We start from the raw sequence: 25,933 nt of genomic DNA, 5'->3' as shown, positions 1-25,933 counted from the left end.
CAATGAGATGGCCTATCAACTCAAGTTTCTCAATCATTGGCTCATACACAATGCTTTCCATGTGAGCCTATTAAAGCCTTACAAATTAAGGAGAGCCACCTCAAGAACCAACTATTGAAGACCCACCGGAGATTGAGGACCAAGAGGAGGTGATGCAGCCAGAGTCCATTCTCCGACATGAAGACAAGGTACTAAAGCGATAAGACTATCCGACGATATCTTATTAAGTTTAAGAATTATCCTTTTGAAGATGCTAGATGGATGCAAGGCATACAATTAAAAGATAACCTAAACCTTGTCAATGCTTACAATGCTTCCCAAGAGTAAGCAAATGTACAAAATGTAAAAAATGAACAAATTTTTTGTCTTATAAGACTCTTTTTTTTTATTTGTGCACAAAAATGAAGTAGTATGCATGCTTAGATCAAGTTTACGGAGACGACGTCTCCCAAACACCAAGTAGAGCTTGTCACTCTACTATGGAAGACTGATAGGACTAATGTGCAAACATGCTTGCGGCAGCCTCAGGCTCTCAAGCGCCAAATGGACTAGTCATCCATTGTGGAATGATGTCGTAGGGTAACATAGGGATCCTCTACCCGCTAAGAAAAGGACTCATGAATATGCTTTATCTTCTCTACACCATAGTCGAGGACGACATTGATTTCAAGAGAGAGGTAATGTCATAATAATCAATATCTAATTCTCCTAAACGATTTTCTCATATTAAACTGATCATTTAATGTGGAAAAGTGCCAGGGGAGAAAAAGCTAGAATATTGGTTAAGCTAGCAGACCGGCCACAGTAGGGATCCAAAGGAGGGAAAATAGGGATCCAAAGGGGGGGCCATCTGCAAAAGAGCCATGTGCAACAATGGGCTAAAAAGACCCTAAGGTTCAGCCCATTAAGACTTCCAAAATGCTAAGGTTCCAAAATTGAAAGGTTGTGTCCAAAGGTCAAACCTAGGGGAAATTGGATGCTTTGTGTGTGACTAAAAAGTCTTTGCAATCCCTACATGGGAGGGGGCGAGCCCTAAAGGTAGGGGATGAGAGAGAAAGCCACACACACACACACACACACACACACACACACACAGGCTCCCTTTACACAAAGGGAATGAGGGACACATGTCAGCTCCCTAGGCCAGATGCCCACAAGGTGTGCCCAATTTCTATTGGATGACCCTTGAAGTGGACCAATGAGAATTAAGCTAGAGTAAATCTAGTTTAATTAAATTAAAAACATTTAATAAAAGAAACCAATGAGAATTAAGTATCCTAGAAGACTATTGGGCAGTCTCCCAAGGGGTCCAATGAGCATTCAGGAGCCCCATGGCTTGCTTGATTCCTATTGGCCAGGAGGCAAAGGGGTCCAATAAGAGTTTAGTTTAATTATTTAATTACCTAAAGCTCTCACAAAAGGGGAAAGGGAAACACATGTCAGAAGGCTATCACTTATGCTGCTTAATTGTAATTGGCTTGACTTGGGGAGGGCCAATAAGGCTTCAGCAAGAGCATTTAGCAAGAGGGCTCGCCCAAGAGAGAGAGGGGGCTGATTTTTGCAAGGCATTATCACACACACACTCACACAAGCTCATGTGTGAAGAAAGAGAAGACTATCTCTTCCCAAACTTTAATGGAGAACTCATCACCTACTCCAAGCTTGTGAGATAGAAGCCTACATCAACACTCTCTTGGCATGCATGTGGATGCAAATCCAACCAAGAGCCAAGCTTCAATGCATGCTCATCTCCTCTACCAAGCTAATTACTAAGCTAAGCTATGCTAATATGAGTGATTATGTGAGGAGATGTACATCTTTCTCGTAAGATACTCCTTCCTCTCAATCTACTCTCATACCGTGCTAGCTCTCACCATCTTCGAAGGTGTGTGAGGTCTTGGGTCTGAGAACGGGGATAATTCAAGTTGTGTTTGTTAAGTGTTTTGCTTAGTGCATGAAGCTTCCATCTTCATTGCACTAGCTAGTCTTGAAGGAACACAAAGAATTGTATTGTACAATGTCTCTCTTGATGGGAGAAACCATAATACAAAGCCTTTTGGAGGGGGGACCGGCTCCATGCAAGTCCGGTCCTCAATTGTTGTCAATAGCTTAAGTACTCTCTCTTTTGAAAGTATTGTCGATGCTATCTAACTAGGTGTTATGCTTTTTGTTGCTCTCTCCACCCAAGCACTCTTGTAATTCTCATTAGGAATCTATTCTAATGAAATGCCCACTATGTTCATGCTTATTTCCACTACACACAAGTTATTAGGCCATTAAATGTTACATGCCGCCTACTGGAATAGACTTAAATAAAATCATTTGTATGAGGATTCTCAATATCTCTTTTGCGACTTGATCTCTTGCGCACATTTGGTGTGTTGAAAGCCGACACGCTGCTGCTATGGCGACCACCTCTCCCCCGCATGCTACTGTCGTCACCCTCTTCTAGGACCTTGCCACACACAGTCGCCCTCATGGATGCCTCCTTTCTGTTTTTGTGGCTGTTGTTGTCACACCTCCTGTAGCACCCTCTTCTACAACCCCTCCTACGCTCACTCTTTCTATTAGAAGGTAATGTGTTGCTGCTATGGCGACCTCCTCTTCTAGGACCCCTATTGCACACACTTGGCCTGGTGTGGAGACCTCCCTTCCCCCCCATGCTCTCGCCTCTTCTTTAAGGATACAACATCCCAAGTATTGATAGCCTGCCACGAGAATGTCATGCACAGAGAATTCTAAAACTAACTACACTTCGTTGTCACTTCCAAACTTTTCTTTTTGCTCCCTTCCACTAATCACTAATGGGAGATTTTTTTATTTTCTTTCAACTGGTACCCCCTACTACTACTGGCCACTGTAATCCCCCTAGGAAAAGCAGGTAATTTTAGCATGTCCCCTATACCCCAGATACATGTAATGGTGTTTCTTTTCTAATGCAATCCTCCTATCTCGTTTTGGAGAGGGGGGGGCGGGGGTTATCTGATGCCTTTACAAACTAGGTATTTTTTTGGACGGGTTAGAGAAAAAAGAAAAATGCATTTTGGTGAGAAGGGCGGGATGGCCTTTGTGAGGGGGCGAGGGCCATCAGTTGACTTGGGGAAGGAAGGTGATGACCGAATTCCCGTAAAGGTTCGATGAACCAGCGAGAGCATGGCGGGGATCCGGACGCCACCTGGAGCAGATACACGTTGACTTCTCTTTTGGCGCAGAGTATAAAAGGAGGCGGCTGCATGTGGCAAATTCCTGTACATGAGAGCTCGTGTTTGATCTTTGTCTGCGTGTGCATGAATCATCAGCATTAAGTATCAGCCCTAAAGTTCGAATCTGATTAGAGTCGGCGAAAAGACTGCGGTTCGATCGAGTCTGTCAGGTATATTAAATTACTTGCAGTAATAATTACTGGCCCTCTGACATTCTGCGTGCATGTTGTGTAGTCCTCATGTAGCCCTGCAGCATTTTTTTTGAAAGAAAGAGGACGATTGAATTAGTCAAATTTTAAAACAGTACAGAGCTGCATGTTTTCTTTCTGCGTTTTTGCCGTGAGCTGCTGCATGTTGTGTTACAGTAATACAATGTACCGCTTTAACCACTGCAGAACTTCGTTATTCCCATTTGCGCAATCTGGGGCACTGTCCAGCGATTGGCTGCTCCCCGGGAGGAGCCGCGGAGAGTCAAGCAACATCTGGTGCGCTCTGAGCACAGTACTCTTTTTACCTGTGCAGAGCTGAATTATGGCAAAGATGAACAGCACCACAGGTGCCGACAGAGACGAGCACGACGAGCAGGGCGGGTCGGTGGAGTCACCAGAGCGGCGCCGCATCAGCATCCCTGAGAAAGGCTCTTCCCTCAAAGGCCTGGAGTTGGCAGTCCGTGAGACCTTCTTCCCTGATGACCCCCTCCGCCCCTTTAAGAACCAGACCCGCTCTCGCCGCTTCGGACTCGGCCTAGCCTATCTCTTCCCTCCCCTGCAATGGGCCAAGGGCTACAACCTCTCCTACCTTAAAGATGACACCATTGCTGGGCTCACAATTGGCAGCCTCTGCATTCCTCAAGTACACCTCTCTCTCTCTCTCACATCCTACCATGGTTTCATTTCATTTCATTTCTCTCTCTCTCTCTCTCTCTCTCTCTCTCTCTCTCTCTCTCTCATCCTACCATGGTTTCTTGCCTCAGGATATTGGCTACTCCAAGCTCGCCGGCCTTCCCCCCATCTATGGCCTGTGTAAGCTTCCTTCTCACCGGCATTTCCAGCTCTTTTGCTTTATAGCACTCCCCTATAACCTGCTCGTTTCTCCATGCTAATCTTTTGCAGATACCAGCTTTGTTCCGCCATTGATCTACGCTCTGCTCGGCGTTTCCAGAGACATTGCAATTGGCCCGGTGGCCGTGGTTTCAATTCTGCTCGGCACCTTGGCCAGTAACCAATTCCCGGTACCTGCCGCAGCGACAAACCAATGTGATAGCACCAGTCTCAAGTTTGTAAATGACACATGCACCACATACCGAGAATCCTACCTGGCCCTCATCTTCACTGCTACCCTCTTTGCAGGCCTCTTTCAAACCGCTCTTGGTCTCTTCAGGTACATGCCCGTATATATATCTGCTATTATGTGCATTACCGGCTTCTTTGTAGTAAAAATGGAACATTAACCACACGTCGCCACACACAGACTAGGGTTTATCATCGACTTCCTCTCCCATGCTGCGATCATCGGTTTCATGGCAGGAGCGGCGATCACCATTGGACTTCAACAGCTGAAAGGGATGCTGGGAATATCCACAGCATCCTTCACAAGGAAAACAGATATAGTCTCCGTGCTTACGTCTGTCTTCCGGCATACTGATGAGGTACTTCAAATAAAAGAATTTGTAATTATGAGAACTGTCAAAGCTTAAGCAAGCTTTATTATGCAGTGGAGTTGGCAGACTGCATTGATCGGGCTTTTCTTTCTGGGCTTTCTGATTCTGTGCAAGTACATTGTAAGTTTTTCTCTGGTCATCGCCAGTAGCAGGCTGGTTGCTTTTTATAACATCCAATGCAATCCACGTATCATGGTTCTGATTACGCTATGTGATGGCCATAACTCACAACAGGGCAAGAAGAATAAGAAGCTCTTTTGGGTGCCAGCCATTGCCCCCCTCACTTCTGTCATCCTCGCAACTGTTTTTGTAACCATCACTCATGTTGATAAGCATGGAGTTGCAATTGTAAGCTTTCAAGTTCCCTCAATGCCCTTTGAATTTTTTGTTTTGCACGCTGCCACAAGCTTCTCTCAATCAGCTGATCCACGGATTTGATTTGTGTTTTTAGGTTGGCAAAATTGATGGAAGGGTAAATCCTTCCTCTGTTGGACAATTTGTCTTTCATGGAGAGATTCTGAAAAAGGCTCTCTTTGTTGGTTTTGAGTCAGCCCTTGTTGCACTGACGGTAAGATTCTTCCTCGATAAGTCTTGTGCTGGTTTATCGACATCTTTTCAATATTTTCAATGTCGCACCCACTTGCTATGCAGGAAGGTGTTGCCATTGGAAGAACGTTTGCATCACTCAGGAACTACCAGATTGATGGAAACAAAGAGATGATTGCATTTGGGGCAATGAATACCATCGGCGCCTGCACGTCTTGCTACGTCGCTACTGGTGAGAGGCTCCCATGTCTTGCATACTTTGCATTCGGTTATTTTCTTGCTGTATTGTGTGCTTGGTCATCGGAACTAGTGCTCGAGAACAAGTATCCATTCTGAAGACTTACGTCAGCTCGTAAACTTTGTGCAGGATCCTTCTCACGGTCGGCAGTGAATTACAATGCGGGATGCAAAACACCAGTATCAAACATTGTGATGTCCCTCATGGTGTTAGTTGTGCTCGTGGTAGCAACACCGCTCTTCCACAACACTCCCAACTGCATCCTGGCCTCCATCATCATCAATGCTGTCCTCAGCCTTATTGATTACCAAGCTGCAATCACTGTCTTCAAGGTCGACAAGCTGGACTTCATCACGTTGATGGGTGCTTTCTTGGGTGTGCTCTTCATCTCTGTAGAGATGGGTCTATTGATTGCGGTAACCTACAAATTAAAGAGACATTAGAGCAAATGCTTTGTTGCGATTCTCGCAATCAAATAGTCTGTAACTGACATTGTGTCACTATTGCAGGTGAGTTTGTCAGTGGCGACGATATTACTGCAGGCTATAAGGCCGCACACTGCTGTCCTAGGCAAAATTCCCGGGACTACTATCTACAGAAATGTCGAACAGTACCCGGATTCGACGAGGACATCGGGAATCTTGATCATCCGCATTGATGCAGCCGTCTACTTCACCAACTCTACCTACCTTCGCGAAAGGTAATTGTCAGATGTGTTTATCAGCATTCTTAACATGAAGGCCTAATTCATGCAAACCCTAGAGCCACAGAAGATCCCAAACGTGGCAAAAAGTTGGAGCCGTTCTTCACACTGAAAATAAGGAGTGGCATTATATGCAGGATCCTAAGGTGGCTTGACGATGAAGGAGACCAAATCAAGAAAGAAAATGGTGTCCCTTTCCAGTTTGCAATCATCGAATTGTCGCGTAAGTGCTACTGAGTAAACTATTGACTCTTATCTCTCTGGACTTGCTAATGCACATCAAGTTGTAGACGTACAACCTCATTGCGCTTTGTCATCTGAGCTTGCAGCGGTGACGAATATAGATACAACGGGTATTCTTTCCTTTGAGGATCTCCACACAACACTTCAGAAAAGAAAAGTGCAGGTGAATGGCATTCCTGATGATGCTGATGATTGCCTTGAAATACATTAATTTACATGTGTGGACTCATGCATTGCAGCTGGTATTTGCGAATCCGGGAACGAAAGTGATTCAAAAGCTGAACGATGCAGGATTTGTGGCGAAGGTGGGCCACGAGTGGTTTTTCCTGACTGTGGGGGAGGCTGTCCAAGCTTGCTCCAGGCTCCTGATAACCGATGTCTGATGAGGAATTAATCCAGCAGAATAAATCCTTAATAATGATCAAAACATTGTCATCAGGGGGGGACAGTGATTAGCTGCCCTAATCTCTTACAAGTAACACATACCCATGACGGATAAGTTTCATCAAACTATCCCACACAAAATCAACAGAACAATTTCACTTTTCCTCAAACCTTTTTTTTTTATACCAAATACGCTTTTGCATTAATTAGAGAGACAAAAAGTTACATCTGTTCACCCAAGGAGTGGGTAAATAGGGAGTATACAGCGGGGAAGTTCCCTTGGAAAACAAGGAAGGGGTAGCTATCGATACTTTTGACATTTGGTAGCAAAGAAACTTTTAAGTCGTCCTTCTCTAAGATTACAATTATGTATAAACTGTTTTTGCTCTCTCTACTGATGATACTGTCTATTGATGGTGATGCTTTGATTAGATGCTAAATACAGATTATACTTGGCCCAAGTTGTCTGTGTTGGTCCGTGTTGGAAGGGGAAGAATGTGGTCGGACAAGCACCGACTATCTGTTGCTATATCCATCCTACGTAAGTTATCCATTATGCAACTGGCCCAACCACGTGCCAATATCAGAAATATAGTTACAAAAAACTCTTGCATGGGTACATGATGGATAACTGATGCAACTGGCCCAACCACGTGCCAATATCAGAAATATAGTTGCAAAAAACTCTTGCATGGGTACATGATGGATAACTGATGCAAGTGTAACCATGGAGGCAATGGATAAAAATCAGCTCGCTAGCCACCGTGTAGGTGGAAGTGACCGGCACGGCCGGTCGCCTCACTTTTTCGTGGACCACCAACGATTGTCTACATATGAGCAACCGCAAGTGCTTTCACTACAAAAGCACGTGTGCAGTCATCATAGTATAGTTGTAGAGCATTGCCACCCTGAGCCAGAGGCACGGGATTCGAGGCTTGCACATCAAAGCGGTGTTGACTGTTTTGGTCAACTCATGCTAGCCAGTTCGTGGCGACTTGAAGACCGGTTTGGGCTACTTTGCCATGATGGCAAGCAAGTTGATATAAAACTTATTGCCTCCATGGGTGACCATTGAGTCCTCTAATAAAAGCCACACAACAATTTCTTATGCTCTTTTGCCCTGCAGTACCGTCACTACGCACCCAAAAAAAGGACGACACAGCCAAACCCCCCTGAAATTGAGATCCGCTTCTCTTGAACCCTGATTTCCTCAAACTTCCATATCAACACAAACACATACAAGACATGGTGCCAATGTCCACTCACCTCCCAATTATCCATTTGTTTGGACGTGGGCCGAGACTCCACTTCAGACTTTATAGGTGTCTTGAGCAGTGTTTCAACACACATACACACAGGTTTTACTTCTCAACGTAGGAAGTCGTACCTGCATCCTGCATGCTTCTGTTACATGCTGCCTGTAAGTACAAGTACTCTCTCTCTCTCTCTCTCTCTCGCTCGCAACGAGACTCGACTCGCCATGACGAAGTAATGTGCTGGCCAAAGCCAGCGTTTGCACACCTACGCATACACACGAAGTTCTGGACAAATTCTCACAATAAGGCTGGGTTCAGACTGAACCGGCGGAAGAAACAAGCCTTCGCAAGTCTCCCGCCGCCTAGTCTAGTATGAACAGTGTGGAGGAGGAAGAGCGAAAAACCGAAGGGGCTGAGAGAGGCCATCAACTCTTTGGGGGGGGGGGGGTGGTGGTTTCGGAAGAAAAATGGAGGGCCCTGCTGAAGAGAGCCTCAACTCCAACCAATCAATTTTTACCATGGAGAAATGAAGCCCCTTTGCATTTCTCTTCCGCCGCCTAGTCTGAACCCACCCTAATTCCCACATTCCGACTTACCTCAACATCATAAACTTCTATGAGGGAGGCACCGCATACCTAGCTAGGTACACTTGGGGCAAGGGACCGTCGGCCCGCTGGGGCGTCCGCGGGGGTCCCCTACCCCCAATCATACCTAGCTAGGTACGTAGTGCCTCTCGAGTAGAAGCTCATGATGTTATGCATTGTATGAAAAACACTGAAAAGGGCTCCGTTTTCTTATATGATAAAATTTCCAAATCTTCTTGTGTGTGAATGGTAGCTGGCACGAAAGGCCAAACCTTCATCAATATGTGTCAATGATTTTTCCAAAATCGTTGATAGACGGAATCAGTAGTGATTCTGCCTCAACAGCGAAAGAGTGCATGTACATCATTGGGCAGGTATTAAGCAGTCCATCCACCTTCGCAATGGCGTCATTTGGGCACGTTTGTTAGGGTAATTAAAGGAGCCATTGGCGTTTTCTAAATGCATGTCCAAGGCCAAACTAGTCTTGCTTGGTGGGCCTTGCTAAAACATATTATAGCAATGAATAATTAAACAAACATGATTTTGACAGGTTGTATGGAGCCAAATTCATGTGGTATCGGATGTGATATATGCATGTCGTCTTGGTGGCTCAGGCATTGTTTCCAAAATCAAGAAACTGGTTTCGTTTTGGGCTTGATCCATTAGGTCAAAGGATTGTAGTTGTGAAAATGGTTGAGCTGGATAGTTCATGTGTTGTAGAGTGTAGACTAGCATTATTTAACCAAGACATCAATGGGTTATCAAGCAACGAGCTTCGCTCTAGCGTGTGTAATTAATATGTACAGATGCTGATCAACATTGAGTGTAAGTTTTTAAACAAAACATACATGTTAACCAAACTAAAGGAAGCATTGTGAAAAAAATTAAAATAAGCAAGTGGTAAAGCATCAATGAATTGCAATAAGAAATAAAATGCTTTACTGATCTGTAATGATGTATAGGTGCGTTTCGATTATCCAAATTGCAGGTCAATATTTGAGTCAAGCTACAAAAAAGCAATGTGATTAGTTAAACATTTCGCTTTGCAATGAAGAGTCACACAGACTGAAAATACGAAGTATACAGTGCACTCATGCAGAAGTGCCATACAAAAGTATGGTGGAGAGTTGGCACGGTAGTCTCTCCAAAAATTATAAGAAGCGGTAGCCCTGCCCCGTAGCATGTATGTGTTGCGCCAAGCAAACACATAGCCATGGGGAATTGGACGCAGATAACGAACCTTGCAGTGTTGTCGAACTGGAGACTTGCTTGTGCAATCAAAATTTCCACTATTGTGAATATATGTCCTCTTTTTCAGACACAAAACACACATCTAGAAAAATTCAAAAGATGCAAGATATTGATTAAACCTAAAGATAACCAAATCTATGTTCTATGTCAAGGATCCACTACATAAAGAGTTGCTTTCAAATCAGTAGTCATACGATTAATTGGATTCCTAACAAGAGAATGAAGGTAAGTAAAGGAAACGGTGGCTAACTGACAAAGAATATGTTATTTTGGCATCTTCTTGGCTCAAAAAAGTATGACTTAAAGTGTATTATTTAGCATTTTTATTTTCTCTCTCTAAGTTGAAGTGGAACTTCTTAAAGGGTACAAAAGTGAGTCCAAATTTCTTCTAATGACACCGGAGGGCCCACAAGGGGAGATGCTTATCCTTTTCAAGTATTAGCCATGAAACATGGTCGGGCAAGGGCCGTGTACCATTGGGCAAGAGCCACACATAGGCATCACCATGGCCACCTAATTGATGCACCACATGCAGTGAGAACAACGGATAGAGCACGCAACTGCCAACAACAAGCTACGAACGGGAGCATAAGGTGTCTCTCTAGAGGGGACCCAACAGGGAGCCCACAACCTGTAGGTTGAGAAGACAAAGCCTTATCGTTAGACCAACACTTTTGAGACCCTAGGCTAGCATCTTTACTAGTTTTCTATAGAGACAGTTCACGCGCCAGAGGGATTGCTAGATGCTTGCTCTCATGAAGGCTTACACCTCCAAATTTGAGTATTCTCCTTCGTAGCTTTAGGCAAGGGCACTAGTGCTTACCTGCTGCTTACATGTTGCAATGAGCACTTTCTGCGCTTTAAGAGATGGTGATTAATGGGGGTTGTTCTGAGTTGAAACAGACAAGGCATCACAAAGAGATACATCACATATCCATACATTTTGCTAGCAGACCATGCAATGCTTACTGCATGAATCAAAAACAAAAACGTGCAGGGATTCAACTCACAAGCTCCCTGGCATATGGTGAAGATGCTCTTGCATCATGAAGATCCTAGTGCCGCAATTGCCCTCATCATGTCTTTGAAGGCTTGTGCCAACAACAGAGATCTCTGTAAATGCTACGAATTGCACAAACAAATCGTGATTGGTGGGTTTCTTAAAAAGAATGTACATGTCAGCAACACCCATGTTAGTGTGTATGCCAAATGAGGTGCACTTGAGAAAGGAAAAGTAGTGGTTGATGACATCCCCTTCAAGAATGAAGCTTCATGGAGTGCCATATAGGGAAGCAAGGAATGGACTTTCTCCCAATCTAGATACACAAAAATTTCATGGAATTTGTGTGCATCCACTAACTATACAATATCTTTAGGAATCAACCACCATTACCTGGTGCTATCATAATGACATATGTGCATCTAGAAGAGGTTGAACAGTATGGACCAGTAGTGTCAGTCAGTCATGTCATAATGACAGCAGCATGAAATAGGATTGGCGTGGAACTCGGCTACATCATTAGAAAAAATTAGTAATGGACCATCATACCTTGCTTCAAGTGCATCCGGGTGCAACTTCCCATCTTGGATGTTTCAACATCAACCCTTCATGACAAGCATTGCCAGCAAGTGGTATTCTCTTATTAAGCAAAGCTACCTTGTCCTAGTGGGCCGCATGCCCAAAACATTTGACTGTGTCGTTGTAGTCATCTACTTTTGGGTTAAAAACACATCTTTGCTTATTCCCAACTGTGGTCCAGAAGATCACTGCGACAACATGAATCTAAAAGAATTGCAAAAGTGACCATACCTGCAGCCTCTTAGATGTTACTGACTTTAGCTTCATTCCACTCAAATCCATAGATGGTGAACACCTAGACCTGGAAATGTTTGATGAAGGTGTAAAGGGAAGCCACTTTGGGTTGCAATGAAATCTATCTACTTCGCTATCTTCGGAATCTTGGGCATAGACTTTATGGGTTACTTAATACAATATTTCTTTTTTTCAGATTACTTCAATTGCAAGCTTCTAATTCTTAGCAAGGAACAGAGAAGAGGCTCAATGCTATCGTCCAAGCTAATCATGGCGATAGATTCTTGCTGGGTGGAAGTAACTACTTTGTCGTCCATATATTGACTCCACACCTCATTCAAGTCCAATCAAAATCCAAGGATTAATTGGTAATCTAAAAAGCAAGAGATAGCCGTTTGTGCGTGTGTGTGTGTGTGTGTGTGTGTGTGTGTGTGTGTGTGTGTGTGTGTGCGTGCGTGTGAGCAAGAGAGAGAGAGAGAGGGGGGGGGGGGGGGGGGGGGGGGGAGGGGGGGAGCTCAAGCCATGTTCCCACTGCCCAATGTAGAATCTTCAAAAACACGACGTTGCCTCTGTCTATTTGAAACATGGATTTAGGGGGTTGGAGGAGCGTGATTGTTGCTGTGAAAGCCAATTATTTTGGTAGATGGGAAGAATCTACTGTTCAAGATTTAATTTTTGAATACAAACATATTTTTCCATTGCTGGTCATGAGTGGCCATTATATGTTTACGTGGGGCCAAATTGTCATACAATCTAATAACTAACCAACCCAAATGATTTTCTCATTTTAAAATGATCATTTAATGTGGGAGAATAAACAGGAACAACGGTTAGGATATAGACATGTGCTTATGGATCTATCTCAACACGGGGCCAAGGTAAAAGAGTCCAAATGACAGATGGTCTGTCAAAGAGCAATGCTACCTAATGGAGCTAAAAGACCTTAGGGTTAGCTTCATTAAATACATTTAAATGTCAGTGTTAAAAAGTCCTTTGACCTGAGGCAAGGGATGTGCTTGAGGTGGGAACCCGGCCCAAGATTGAGGTGCTTGCCATGCTTGATGACTAAGGTGCTTGAGGTGCTTGTCGTGCTTGCTGACTAAGGTGCTTGAGGTAATTAATGACTAAGGTTCTAGGTGCTCCATGACTAAGGTACTTGAGGGGCTTCAGGTGTTCCAAAAAGTCAAAGCACATCCCTACACAAGAGGGCGAGCCCTCATTGTAGGATCTAGAGAGAGAATACACACACCCTCACACAAGTCAAGCCTTGCCTAATGAAGCAACATGGACACTTGTCAAGTTCCTCTCCATGCTGGCCTCATAAGGTGCCGAAAGCATATTGGTTTGCCTCTCAAGGGGTCCAATGATAAATTAGCTAATTTAATGAATTGTGTATGCATTTATCAAGTCCTCTCTCTCAAAGGGTAAAGGGAGACAATTGTCCCAAGGCTAGCATACTTGCTTGATATGCACTCTGCATGTGATTGGCCAGGCTTGAAGAGGTCCAATGAGCTTCCATCATGAACTAGAAGAGGGGGTTGACCAAGGAAGCTAGGGGCTTGCGTGCAGAGTATACTCTCCCACACTCACTCACACACACACACACACACACTCATTGTGTGAAGTGAAAACTGCAAGAGCTCCATATCCTTCTCCAAGCTTGTTGAGAAGTTGAAAGCCTACACCAACACTCTTGGCTATGGAATGCAAATCCAACCAAGAGCCATGCTCCAATGCTAACGCTTGCCATATTTTCCATCTTCATTACTATTCTATTATGTATGCTAAGCAAGAAGAGTGACGATAAGTGAGAAACTATTTCTTTCTCCTACGAATGTTTCTTCTTTCTCTTCTATACCCTCATTCCCCGCTAGCTCTCTCCATCTTTGAAGGTGTTTGAGGCCTTGGAACTGATGTCAGGGATGGTTAATGCTTTTTACAAAGTCTATGTTATGCTTGTGATGCATGAAACTTTCCATCTTCATTGCATCACGTGGGTCACAAGGAACACAAAGATTGTATGTACCAAGTCTCTCTTGATGGGAGAATCTATACTACAAAAGCCTATTGGAGGGGGGACCGGCTCCACATAAATCTGGTCCTCAACTATTGTCAAGTTCTATAACTCTTTGTCTTGCAAAATTATTGTTCATGCCAAGTTAATTAAGTATTATTTGTTGGGATTAAAGCCCAAGTGGCCTCTTATACGGATATGGCTGGCCGCCCGCCTAATTCACTGATCACTAACTATTTGTATATACTCACATATACTTGTGTGGATAATAAGGTTTGGAGAGATAACCCTTAAATGACTTCTCTACGTACTGTGTAAAATTTTTGTGTATCTGTGTGTGTGTGTGAGTCGATATACGCTCTGCTCCGCGACTTCAATTGGTATCAGAGCGAGGTGCAATGCGGTTTTTCATAATCGCACGCGCGCACTTTTCAGGCAGATTTTGGATCCGGAGCTTGGAAATTCACACTCGGCATTCCGGGAGCATTTCCAACAGGTGACTTGCGGTTTTACCCCACTTTCGAAGTTGTTTATGCCCTCAGAATTTTGATCTGAGCACTACATCAGAAGATAGGTTTCAGCCGCAAAGAAACCTGTCTTGTGTAGATTGGCAAGCAGGAGGTGGTAGGCATCAATATCGGCATCGACATACATCACTCATTAGTCTTCAAAGCATCATCTATAGACCATGTACACATATATATCATCAGATATATATATTGCAGTCTGCATTGCTACTTCTTGTGCTTGCCAGGTTCAGGGGAGGTGTGGCCATACGACGGCTTGACACCACTGGCATGTATTGCAGATTGATGTATTGTGATTGTGGGTCTACTAGTTGTGAGTCACGCTAGCAGACAGACCGTCCCAGCGGTCATAGGACGGTGATTGTTCTATTGTAGGATGTATGCTAGTTCTAGGCATTTTGCTGAGCCATCTGTGAGGGTCATGTGTGAGGTTTTTGAAGCCAAGCACTAGGGGCTGGGTTACCCAGTGTGAGGTGGATTAGGTTGCTGGAGTTCCCCTCTACACGCATCCTCTTCGGTGACTTTTATCCCATAGGATGTATGACTTTGTGTAGACACTGGATTGCATCTTATGCGTCAGGCCGTTGAGGCATTGTTCAGGGTTCAGTCTTGAGACAGATACAGGTTCTGTGATCACCCAGACAGGAGACAGTGTATGCTTACAAGATAGCATATTACAGAGATTCTTAGATTTGTTAGTGATCAACTACTTATGGTTGTTTTTGAGCTATCTTTTGGTTTCCAGAGCTCAGTTTACAGGGGAGACTCTGTCAAAATTTTTCAAAATACTGACAGTTCTTGAGGAGAGGTGTTCAACTTGTTGTTTACAGCTTGTTTATTGTGTACAGAGGCCATTTTACAGGGGAAACTCTGCCGGATTTTTCCCAGAAGTAAATAGTTTGGCAGATATGGCATCTTCTCAAAGTGAGACTCTTTACAACATGAAGAAGCTGGATGGCATAAACTTTCCATTTTGGAAGAAGCAGATTTGGCAGGTTTTGGTGCATAAAAAACAAGTGAAGCCACTGAAGCTCAAAGGGGAGAGACCAGAAGGTATGGCTGAAGATGAGTGGGAAGAGCTTGACGAGTTAGCTTGTTCCACAATCATGCTGACACTGGCAGAAAATGTTTACTTCAATTTAGTAGAAGAGAATACAACGTATGGCGTATGGCAAAAGCTATGTGGTATGTACAAGAAACAAAGTGCTGCTTCTTATATTTACTGGCTCAAGAAATTGGTGGATTTGAAGATGAAGGAAGGGACAGCCATGTCAAATCATCTCAATGAATTTCACACAATTTTCAGCCAATTAGCAGCACAGGAGATAGTCTTTCCAGATTCAGTGAAGGCTATGTTTCTCTTAATCACTTTGCCAGATAGTTGGGATACTTTTTGCACAGCGTTAAGTAATTCTGTCGTGCCAGAAGGTCTTACAAGTGCCAATGTAGAAGGCAACTTGCTTACAGAGGAAGTGAACAGGAAGAACATTGACAAAGGCAAAGGCAATAGTACGTGCTTTGGTCGTTGGAGGAAGACAACAGTCTAAAGAGAAGAAGGGTAAGAAGGCACAAAACCAAAGTAAGTCTCGTGACTCGAAGTCAAAGGATGACATAGAATGCTACCATTGTGGCAAGAAGGGTCACATGAAGAGAGTGTACGAAGTGGAAACAAGAAAAAGGCACAACAAAGAGTTCTGAGCAAGATGAAAAGAAGAGTTCAGTGAAGATTGAAGAGGTGAATGTCACAGGATCTGGTTCAGACAGTGATTCTAGTATAGCAGCTGGTGACATCTTCCTCACAAGAAATCTTGATTCTGTTTTCTTGACTACAAAGGATGGACATGCTATGAGTGATTGGATTATCGACTCAGGGGCATCTTTACATGTTTCTCCGCACAAAGAGTGGTTTGCATCATATGTGACTACTAAAGATTATGTCAGACTTGGCAATGAGCAGGTTTGTGACATAATTGGAGTGGGAGATGTGCAGCTGAAGTTTCAGAATGGCTCTTCTTTATGGCTCAAGAATGTCAGACATGTTCTAGAAATCCGAAAGAGCTTGATCAGTACAGGGAAGTTGGATGATGCGGGTTATGTGACAGTTTTTGGGAACAGTGCTTGGAAGATCTTCAAAGGTTTGATGATTGTAGCACATGGCAGCAAGTCAGAAACTCTGTATACTTTACATGTTTTAGAGGTTAAAAACCATGTAATTGATGTGATTGAGTAGCCAAGTGTGTCACTGTGGCATCGTAGGCTGGGACATATGTCAAAAGGAGGAATGGAAATACTTTCTCGTTATGGTTATTTTCCTGGCTTTTCATTTCAAGATTTCGAGTTTTGTGAGCATTGTGTTTATGGTAAGCAAACACAGGAACCGCACAGATCAAAGAGGAATCATAGGGACAAACGGTTAGCTCTTGTGCACAATGATCTATGCGGACCAATGCCTAGTTTGTCACTAGGGGGAGCAGCGTACTTCTATACATTCATAGATGACTATTGTCACAAAGTATGGGTTTACTTCTTGAAGAACAAGGATGAGGTGCTCAAGGTCTTAAAGAAATTCTTGAAGCTTGTGGAGAATCAGAGTGGTCAGAAGCTGAAGTGCTTAAGGACAGACAATGGTGGAGAGTACGTTTCCAAGGCTTTCCAAGACTTTTGTGAAGCCAAAAGGATAAAGCGGGAACTTACTGCACCATACAATCCTTCACAAAATGGATTTGCAGAACGTATGAATAGGACCATACAAGAGAAGGTTAGAAGCATGTTGTCAAATACTAAATTGCCTGATGGATTTTGGGCAGAAGCAATGGCTACAACAGTCCATTTGATCAACAGGTCTCCTAGTAGGGGTCTGGATAAGAGTGAAGTGGCCGAGATGCTATGGACAGGGAAGGCACCTTCGTATGAGCATCTCAGAGTCTTTGGTTGTGAAGCTTATAGCCATATTCCTAAGGAGTTTAGGAATAACTTAGAACCAAAGAGCAAGAAGTGTATATTTCTTGGCTATGGAGAATCGGGCGAGATGGGTTACCGGCTTTGGGATCCTGAGTCCATAAAAGTTATTTGTAGCAATGATGTGCATTTCAATGAAGCCAAGTTTCACGCTTAGCTAGAGAAGACAGAGGAGATCAGAAGATTTGTCTTCAGGGAAGATGGACCTAGTGCTAGCACATCAAGCCAGCATGGTCAGGCTCAGGAGCAGCCTATAGTGGCTAGAGAGGCATAATCAGTTGTGGTGAGACGTTCTGAGCGTGTCTCCAAACCACCTGATCGTTATGTGCCATCTCTAAATTATGTCATGCTCACAGATTGCGGAGAACCATCTTGTTACGAGGAGGCATTACAAGTGGTTGACTTGAAAAAATGGCAGTTGGCCATGCAATCAGAAATGGACTCGTTGCATAAGAATCAAACTTGGAAGTTGGTTCAGTTGCCTAAAGGTAAAAAGGCATTACCATGCAAATGGGTGTACAAGAAGAAAATTACACCTCATGATAATAAACCCAAGTACAAGGCACGGCTTGTTGCTAAAGGATTTAAGCAGCAGCAGGGTATTGACTTTGATGAAATCTTTTCTCTGGTTGTAAAGATGACATGGAACTTGACCAAATGGATGTCAAGATGGCGTTCTTGCATGGTGATCTTCAAGAAGAAGTTTATATGCAGTAGCCAGAAGGTTTTGTTGAGAAGGGCAATGAAGACTTGGTGTGTTAGTTAGAAAAGACACTATACGATCTAAAATAGTCATCAAGGGAGTGGTATCATAAATTCTACTCGTTCATGCTCTCTCAAGGCTACACACGTAGCAATATGGACCATTGCCTCTACACTAAGCGAGCTAAAGATGGTAGTTTTCTGATTTTGGTCCTTTATATGAATGATATGTTAATTGCCGGGAAATGCAGGGATGAAATTTCAGCTCTTAAGTCAAAAATGGCAAAGGTTTTTGACATGAAAGACATAGGTGAGGCAAGTCATATACTGGGTATGCGTATCCAGTGAGATAGGTCAAAGAAGATGCTTTACTTATCTCAGGAAGAGTATATTGACAAGGTGTTGCAACGTTTCCATATGGACAGGAGAAAGGCATTGATGACACCATTGACGTCATATGTGAAACTAAGCGACCATTGCCCACAGTCTGAGGTGGAAAAGGTTGAAATGGATAAGGTGCCATATGCATCTGCATGTGGGAGTTTGATGTATGCAATGATTGCTACACGTATGGATATTGCATTTGCAGTGGGAGTGGTTAGCAGATATATGTCAAATCCCGGCAAGAAACATTGGGAGGCAGTGAAAGGTATCACGAGATACTTAAAACATACAAAGAGTATGCGTATATGCTATGATAGTCAGTATTTGAGTGCTAGAGGATACACTGACTCATATTATGCACGAGACTTGGATAAGAGGAGATCTACATCAGGCTATGTCTTTACATTACAACATCATAACCCCTTGAGAAAATTACTCAAGACCCAACTCTTGCACATCATAATGATTTCAAATGCATTGATCTTCAAAGCATGGTAGAGCCAACCAAGGCTATGCAGAGATACAATTGTTCAACCCATGCACACAGTCGTCCCGGAGTACATCATCTGGGAGGGGTGGAAGGGCACTAAGTAATTAAGGACAATGTTTGAAGAGGGAGGAAAAAAGTTTGATGTTAACGTGTAATTTTTTGAAAAACTACCTAATAATTCCCTTATAAATCATTAACAAGGAAAATTTAATTGATAATATTGTGGTGTACAAGGAATACGGGACGACCAAACTCAGCTTGCCTTCATGAGTGATAGGCAGCTCCTTATATTGATAGCTAGAGAGATTACAACCAACTAATTATCTTGGCATCTACATGAGGGTAGGTTCACACCAAGGCCGTCCGGCCACATACACCACACTTCCCCCCTTAGGGAGGAAAAAGATGAACATCTTTTTTACAATTTGAGAATGGACTCGACACGAAGGGATCAACTCCAACGCCTCATCTGGAGGGAGTGATCATACAACAACATTAGGGACTAGGGACTGAACTTAGGGGCTAGACTTGACATCATGCCGATCATCATCAAGGCATGGAACTCAAACATCTCGCTTATGCAAACATCAGGTCGCTATCCCAATGTAATGGACAAGACGAGGAAGAACAAAGTGAGGGCTAGGGACGATATTTTTATGACATACATCCATCTCTATAAGGGGTTTAGTGGGCTTGACTTGATGCTTAATTGAACGGGGAAAACTCTGCTAGAAAGAGTCCTAAGTTGAAGAAGAAAACTAGAACTTTGCAAGAAAAACCAATTAACTAAAATGAGTTGCTAGGTTTTTGACCATGAAAGGACGGCCCCATATACGGGACCATCATTGTTTGGTTGCAACATTAATGCATGAGCAGTTGCGCTAGCGGTAGAGGTGGCCAAGGCATTGCTGGCTGCTTGTCTTTCTTTGTTAACAACCACATCAACAGTGACTGCAAGGCTTCAACAAGCTGGCTGACAAGCCACCATCATGCAAATGACTACAGCTAGCTGCTCATGCGTATGGCATCTACATGAGGGTAGGTTCACACCAAGGCCGTCCGGCCACAACCACCACAATATCTTCCCGATGAGTGTAAATAGTGTATATATATATATATATTCTATGATAAAATCATCAAAAAATATCATTTTTTGTTATTTTTCATCATTTTATTGATATTGAGACTTAAAATGGAGAGATCCAACAAAAAACAATAAAGCTGTGTTTTTCAATAGATTTTCTTAATTATTGGATTTTCACTTTACTTTTTTATTGTATTTTGTTATTTTCTTTGATTTTTGTAATAAACAGGTCAAAAAATTAATAATAAATGGCAAATGAGCTCAGATGGAAAAATTGAAGACACGTTGATGATCAGAAGAACAAGGCAAATAAACACAAAAAATTTCAATCAAATTGGCAGACGGAAGTGGGAACCCTAAATGAGGCGATCAGACCTACTTTTGTAAAATTCTTGTAGGATGAGCTACAAGAATCGGATTGGAGAAATTTTTTATTCTAAAATATATTTCACGGCCTAGTAGGACTAATAGGGGAATTTGGGGAAGACTGGTTTGGGAAGTCCGAGTATAGATACCCACGGTAGGCTGAAACCACCTCATTTCCACTTGTTGCCTTTGGAGAGAGATCTTTTCAACGTTCTTCGTGCACATTTTCTAGAGTCCACAGTTGCCTGTTTTTAGGGCCGTCTCACACGAGAGATGAGGGATAAGTTCTATACTCATCATTGATCCAGTTTGTATGGCCGGTAGCTAGTCTAAACCCCTCGAAAAAACCCTAGAATCCGAGTAGTGCACGAAGACCTACGACCAAAAATCGACCATAGATGCCTATCAGCTCAACCAAATCAGACAAGATTTGAATTGTAGCATGCCCTAACGTAATAGAAAACTTATGTATCACTAGTTGACCATTCAACAAAGGTCGAGGGGGTCCCAAGTAGAAAACCTACGTTTTTGGCAAATGTCGGAATTGGATTCTGACTCCACAGATAGCTTACATATGATGTCTATACACAATGTATATGATTGGTTTCATAAAATCAATCAAGCCAAGCCCTTGAAAACCAGAAAACGGCTCGAAGGTCACAAAGCATTGTTAGGAGTTTTTTGGGAGAAGTGATTGCGCATATGTACATACACATGCATGGTGCATCGAATAAATAATTGCTCATTTTCCAAAGCCAGGTGGTTATGTGGGGCCCACATTTGTATAGGTAGGACAGCGTGTACATAGTACATCGATTTTCATCATCACCAGTATCAGTGTGTTTTTCTACAATAATGAGGAGTTGGTGGAGCGTAAAATTGCTCGAGGAATCTATCAACGGGCCGATGCAATGAGGTAAGCAGGTGTATCATATGGCATCCAGTGGCGTCAGGAGGTCGAATGGGGTCAATACTTGCACGTGGTAAGCGAGGACACAACGGGAGTGTTTTCTTGTGATGAATTATGCAAAAATTTTATCATGTGAGGACTATATTTGGGGCTTCACGTGATTGCGCGATGCATTAAAAGAATTTGGCCAGGTGTGTGGATGGATGTAGAAGGGTGACAAAAATGCACTACGCGGCCATTTTTTGGCATGTTCGGGGTCCGTTTGAGGTCAATCAAAATGCCAAAGGTGCCTAAGGGATAAAGTGCAGTGTGGACGCTGAAAACCCTGAGAGAAACCAGAAAATGACGTGGAGAGAAGAGGAGGAACATCCACAACTGAGTTTTTGCTGTTTTTGGAGCCTGTTTTGGCCATAAACAGCTCATCTGAGGTCCGATTTAAGCACTTTGATATTGTTAACTAGGGTTTTTGGCTTCTCCGGATGCAATGGCACTGTCCATTTTGGCAAATTCCACACTTTTTAATGTTGCTTTGGCTGTGTAATTTTCTCTTGTGAGCGAAGCCTCTGTTCAAATTTGTGATTGTATCTGGCATATTTCATCCATATTGTGTGAGCTATTTTCCCCATGGGTGTTGTCCCAAGCTCAATTGTATCTAAACATCAGAATATTCCTCTTTTGAGCTGAGTTTTTTGGATGTGTATGTGTATATATCTTTGTGTTGAGTGGGCAAATGGGTAGTCTCTCTCCTCTCACTCCATCGGTGTTTTCCGTCTCTGGGCCAGGTGGGTTGTGTAAGCTGAGTGGTGCCCCATAGTGTGTGTGTGTGTGTGTGTGTGTGTGTGTGTGTGTGTGTGTGTGTGTGTGTGTGTGTGTGTGTGTGTGTGTGTGTGTGTGTGTATCATCCCAAGTGTATGATTGGGTGATTATAGAGACGTTATGTGTGTTTCCATCTCGCTTGCATTCTTTTGGTGTCCCCACGGAGGATCTTCTCCGAGTCCCTTCAGCTTCGAGATTACAGGTTGTAGATTACGTATCACAAATCACAGATTACAGGTTATAGGTACAGGTACAGGTACATGTGATTCACACAGGTACAAGTAGCTGGAGTATAGTGATATACTAGTGGCAAGTGGAAGTCACTTGTAGTTGCCGTGGGTATGCATCATTTGGCACCTGTTTGAGCGCATTGTCTTGTACTCTGCGTTACTTGTGGATACTACCATTGTACTCCTTTGTGAAGCCATACTTGGTTTTATTTGGCTGTCCCAACCATTTCTGAGACTTGGTCTCAAAGATAGTCTTTTCTGAGACTTGACTATACGAGATTTACATAAGCTTTCGTGAGAGAGTCAGTAGCGTGATGTTTTATTGAGTTGAGGGATTCTCAAATGTGAGATCCTTTCGGTGATACAGGTGGCTGGAGCACTCTTTTCGTGACCTCACCATAGGCAATGTACTAGTGATTCCTACTTGATGCTCGAATTCTATTGTTGGCAGGTTATGTATACATATACAATCCATACTTTAGGTTCTTACTGCTTGACTTCTGGGAAAACTCTGCCAAAGGTTTTCCAAGTTTTGATGGCTGGTTTTTTGGTCTTTTGAGCCATTTATGCTATTATTCTACTGAAATTCTAGGAAAATCAAAGGATAAGTCAGGTGTGCCTTCTTGGGAGCTGCATGGTTGGGTTTAATGGATGATCAAATGGACCTCAATTCACTCCTTTTCATTTAACACAAAGAATCCAAATAAATGTTCATGTGTCCAAGAAGATTGTTTTCTAGGGACGTATAGTCTTTATGTTCGGTCCAAGAAGATTAAGAGAGATATTGTAATCCCCTTTGCCTGTTGTAATTCGCATGATTAACTATGAAAACTCATTTGATGTGCATGTGTTTGTCCTTATCTAAAGATAAGCTCCATTGAAATTTCTGGGGATTGAGTCAGTAAAAAGTTTTGGGTTCTTGCACCAGTGTTAGAAGGGGTTCTCAAAGCAACAAAACTTGGGTAGCCATGGCTTTCTCTTATCCGGAATTTCATGGAAGAAGTGATGGAGATGTGGAAGACTTTTTAAAAAATATGGAGATGGACTTCATTAGGAATCAGATTCATGATCGTGTGTAGATGTTACGTCTTCACGAGATTTGTTTGAAGAGTGATACATGAATTTGGTCCAAAGCATTTGAAGAGGAGTTGCGTGCGGATGATCCGCCTGTGAGATTAAGTTGGGATAATCTACGGCATGGATTGGAAGTGGAGTTTGTGAAGAAAGAAGATCCTGAAAAAGTGTGGTAAGAAGTACAGGGTTTGGTGCAAAGGGAAGGTGATCCAGTAGATGCATACATACGTAAGTTTTCACTGGCATGGGAGCGGATGTGCAAGGCCTTAGGACCATAGGTACCCCCACTTGACATGATGAAGAAGGATAGGTTCTAGGCTGGCCTTTGGGAGAATATACATTGCACAGTGGAGCTAAAGAAGCCTAGGACACATGAAGATGCACTAGATGTAGCAAGGAACAAAGGTTGGAAGCTGAGAAGAATGAGTCAGCTAGGAGTAGAGTCTTTGCGTAGGAGATCTGAATTTCAGCCTATGGAATCTTTGCAAGGGTGCATGCCAGGGGTTCATCATGAACCGATGGTTTCTATTACTCCTCAAGTTATGCCAACAGTGGTCACTACAACAGTGCAAGATGATGGGCTAAGGCAAGACATGAGGCAAGTGGTAGATTTAATAAAGAATCTCAGCCTTAACATGCTAGGTAATTTGGGAAATAATCAAGGTCGGGGGAGGTTTGCAAATCAGCCAGGAGGTGAAGAAAGACCTAGGAATGGTGTTGGACAAAGCAATGGTAGAGTTTGGAGGCAGACCCCCACATGTTATAATTGTGGAGAGTTGGGCCACATTAGCACGCAATGTGATAAGCCACCAGGGATGGACGGAGACATGTATCCATTGCCAAGACTAGTGCTAACTAGGTCAAATGATTATGGCATTGAAATTAAGGGAGAAGAAGGAACCATAGATTAACGCAAGAGGAAAAGGAAAAGACAAAAGTGATAAGTGTAGTCACCTTGGAGAAGGCAGCAGAGTTGGAGGATACATAAGTGATGCCTATTGGGAAGAGGACCACATAGGATAAGGAAGGAAGAAGTGCCCTAGGTTCTAGTAAGAAGAAGGGAAAGAGCCATCAAGACGAGGATGTCAAGGCCAAGAGGAAAGGAAGGGATCGTCGCAAGTTCATGTTTCGAAATTTCCACTAGGGTATGGACAATTAAGCTATGACTTGAAGGAGGATCTAACAAGCAGGAAAGCAGATGTTCCTTTTGGGCATCTTATAGCGATGGTGCCTAAGCTAAAGCAATAGTGGAAGAGGATGGTTAACCCAATGGAGAAAGAACCAGAGAGAGGTTCAATTAAGGTGTTCATGATGGATGAGCTACCAGACATGTGTCCAATAGTAGATGTGTGGCACAAAAGAAAAAATTTGGGACAAATTTGGGACAAGGTTATGTGGATTGTGGAGCCCAAATATGCGTCATAACACACTCATGTGTTGAGAAGATGGGTCTTACAGTGACTGGGGTGTCAGGTTTTCGCTCGAGGCAGTCACTTATCAAAAGACCCCTATATCACATGCATTCAAGAGGTGATTAATAATACCCCAATATACATACTATACTTACACTGTGAGCCTATTTAAAAAACCCCACCCCCCTCTGTATCTATACATTTTTATACATTTTGGTCTTTTAATAATCCTCTCCGGTTAACTCACGTGATATCATACACATTCTAAAAAGTGACCGCCCCCGGGGTTTTCGGATCATATTGGCAAACCATCAGAAAGTAAAATGTTTGGGTGTTGTAAAGATCTTAGAAGTGGAGGCGTATGATCCAAAGGTGGTGGTTGATTTTCATGTGATGCTAGCAGGGTTGCAAGCATATCCTATTATACTGGGAAGACCATGGTTACGTGTAGTGGGAGCTGTTCAAGATTGGAGATGTGGTACAATTAGCCTCTATGGAAAGACATGTGCCAAGAAGCTATATAATATGGACACAAGGAGAGTCTAGTGATGAGGACTATTCCACAGTGATTGATAAGGACAATGGCAGTACGACCAGCAGTGATGAGGATGTTGATGTTGCATAACTTCTGATGGACAAAGAAATCCATGAGTCTGGTTCAGTTGCATTTGCAAATGAGATGGAAGATGAAAGTGAAGGGCCTTATGAAGTAATTGAAGGGCTGATGCAAACCAAGGTTGAATTGTCAAAGAAGCAGGAATGGATGACACAAATGATCAGTGGAGACCTCTTAGCTATGGAGAAGGAGATATATTTGCACATGATGGTTAGTTTTCCTGATTTGCTCGTTACTTCATATGAAGAGATTAGAGGGTTCAAAGGAGAAGAGATGCAGATAGAGCTGAAAGCAAGTGCTAAGCTAGTCTGACAAAGGCTAAGAAGGATGGGTCAAGATCAAATGGGAGCCTTGCGGGAAGAGGTGGACAAGTTATTGAAGGCACGGTTCATAGTCCCAATGGAAACCACAGAATGGGTGAGTCCAGTAGTAGTCAGCCAAAGAAGGATGGAAAGTGGAGGATTTGTGT

At 43.1% G+C, this 25,933-nt stretch overlaps 1 protein-coding gene across 1 annotated transcript; it reads left to right on the top strand.

Moving 5' to 3' along the window:
* The first annotated feature begins 3,060 nt into the window (after positions 1-3,060).
* On the top strand, positions 3,061-7,158 carry LOC147443430 (sulfate transporter 1.3-like). The gene is made up of 16 exons (XM_086529864.1): positions 3,061-3,132; positions 3,336-3,373; positions 3,599-3,688; positions 3,752-4,055; positions 4,177-4,225; positions 4,316-4,583; positions 4,674-4,851; positions 4,918-4,983; positions 5,098-5,211; positions 5,315-5,431; positions 5,515-5,641; positions 5,777-6,063; positions 6,157-6,347; positions 6,488-6,573; positions 6,680-6,756; positions 6,833-7,158. Exons 1-16 carry the CDS (start codon positions 3,061-3,063, stop codon positions 6,974-6,976), a joined length of 2,208 nt encoding a protein of 735 aa, XP_086385990.1. The 3' UTR covers positions 6,977-7,158.
* The last annotated feature ends 18,775 nt before the right edge of the window (positions 7,159-25,933 follow it).

The sequence above is a fragment of the Adiantum capillus-veneris genome, chromosome 14, assembly GCF_014529385.1.
Source record: "Adiantum capillus-veneris isolate H3 chromosome 14, ASM1452938v2, whole genome shotgun sequence".
Taxonomy (NCBI): Eukaryota; Viridiplantae; Streptophyta; class Polypodiopsida; order Polypodiales; family Pteridaceae; genus Adiantum; species Adiantum capillus-veneris.
This window is presented reverse-complemented; position numbering and strand designations above follow the sequence as displayed.

What these genes read in the sequence shown, in the direction of transcription:
- LOC147443430 (XM_086529864.1), top strand. Translation starts at nt 3,061, where the DNA reads ATGGCCTTTGTGAGGGGGCGAGGGCCATCAGTTGACTTGGGGAAGGAA. An exon ending in ATGACCGAATTCCCGTAAAG is followed by an intron (nt 3,133 to 3,335) that starts GTTCGATGAACC and finishes GAATCTGATTAG; the next exon opens with AGTCGGCGAAAAGACTGCGG. An exon ending in GGAGAGTCAAGCAACATCTG is followed by an intron (nt 3,689 to 3,751) that starts GTGCGCTCTGAG and finishes AAAGATGAACAG; the next exon opens with CACCACAGGTGCCGACAGAG.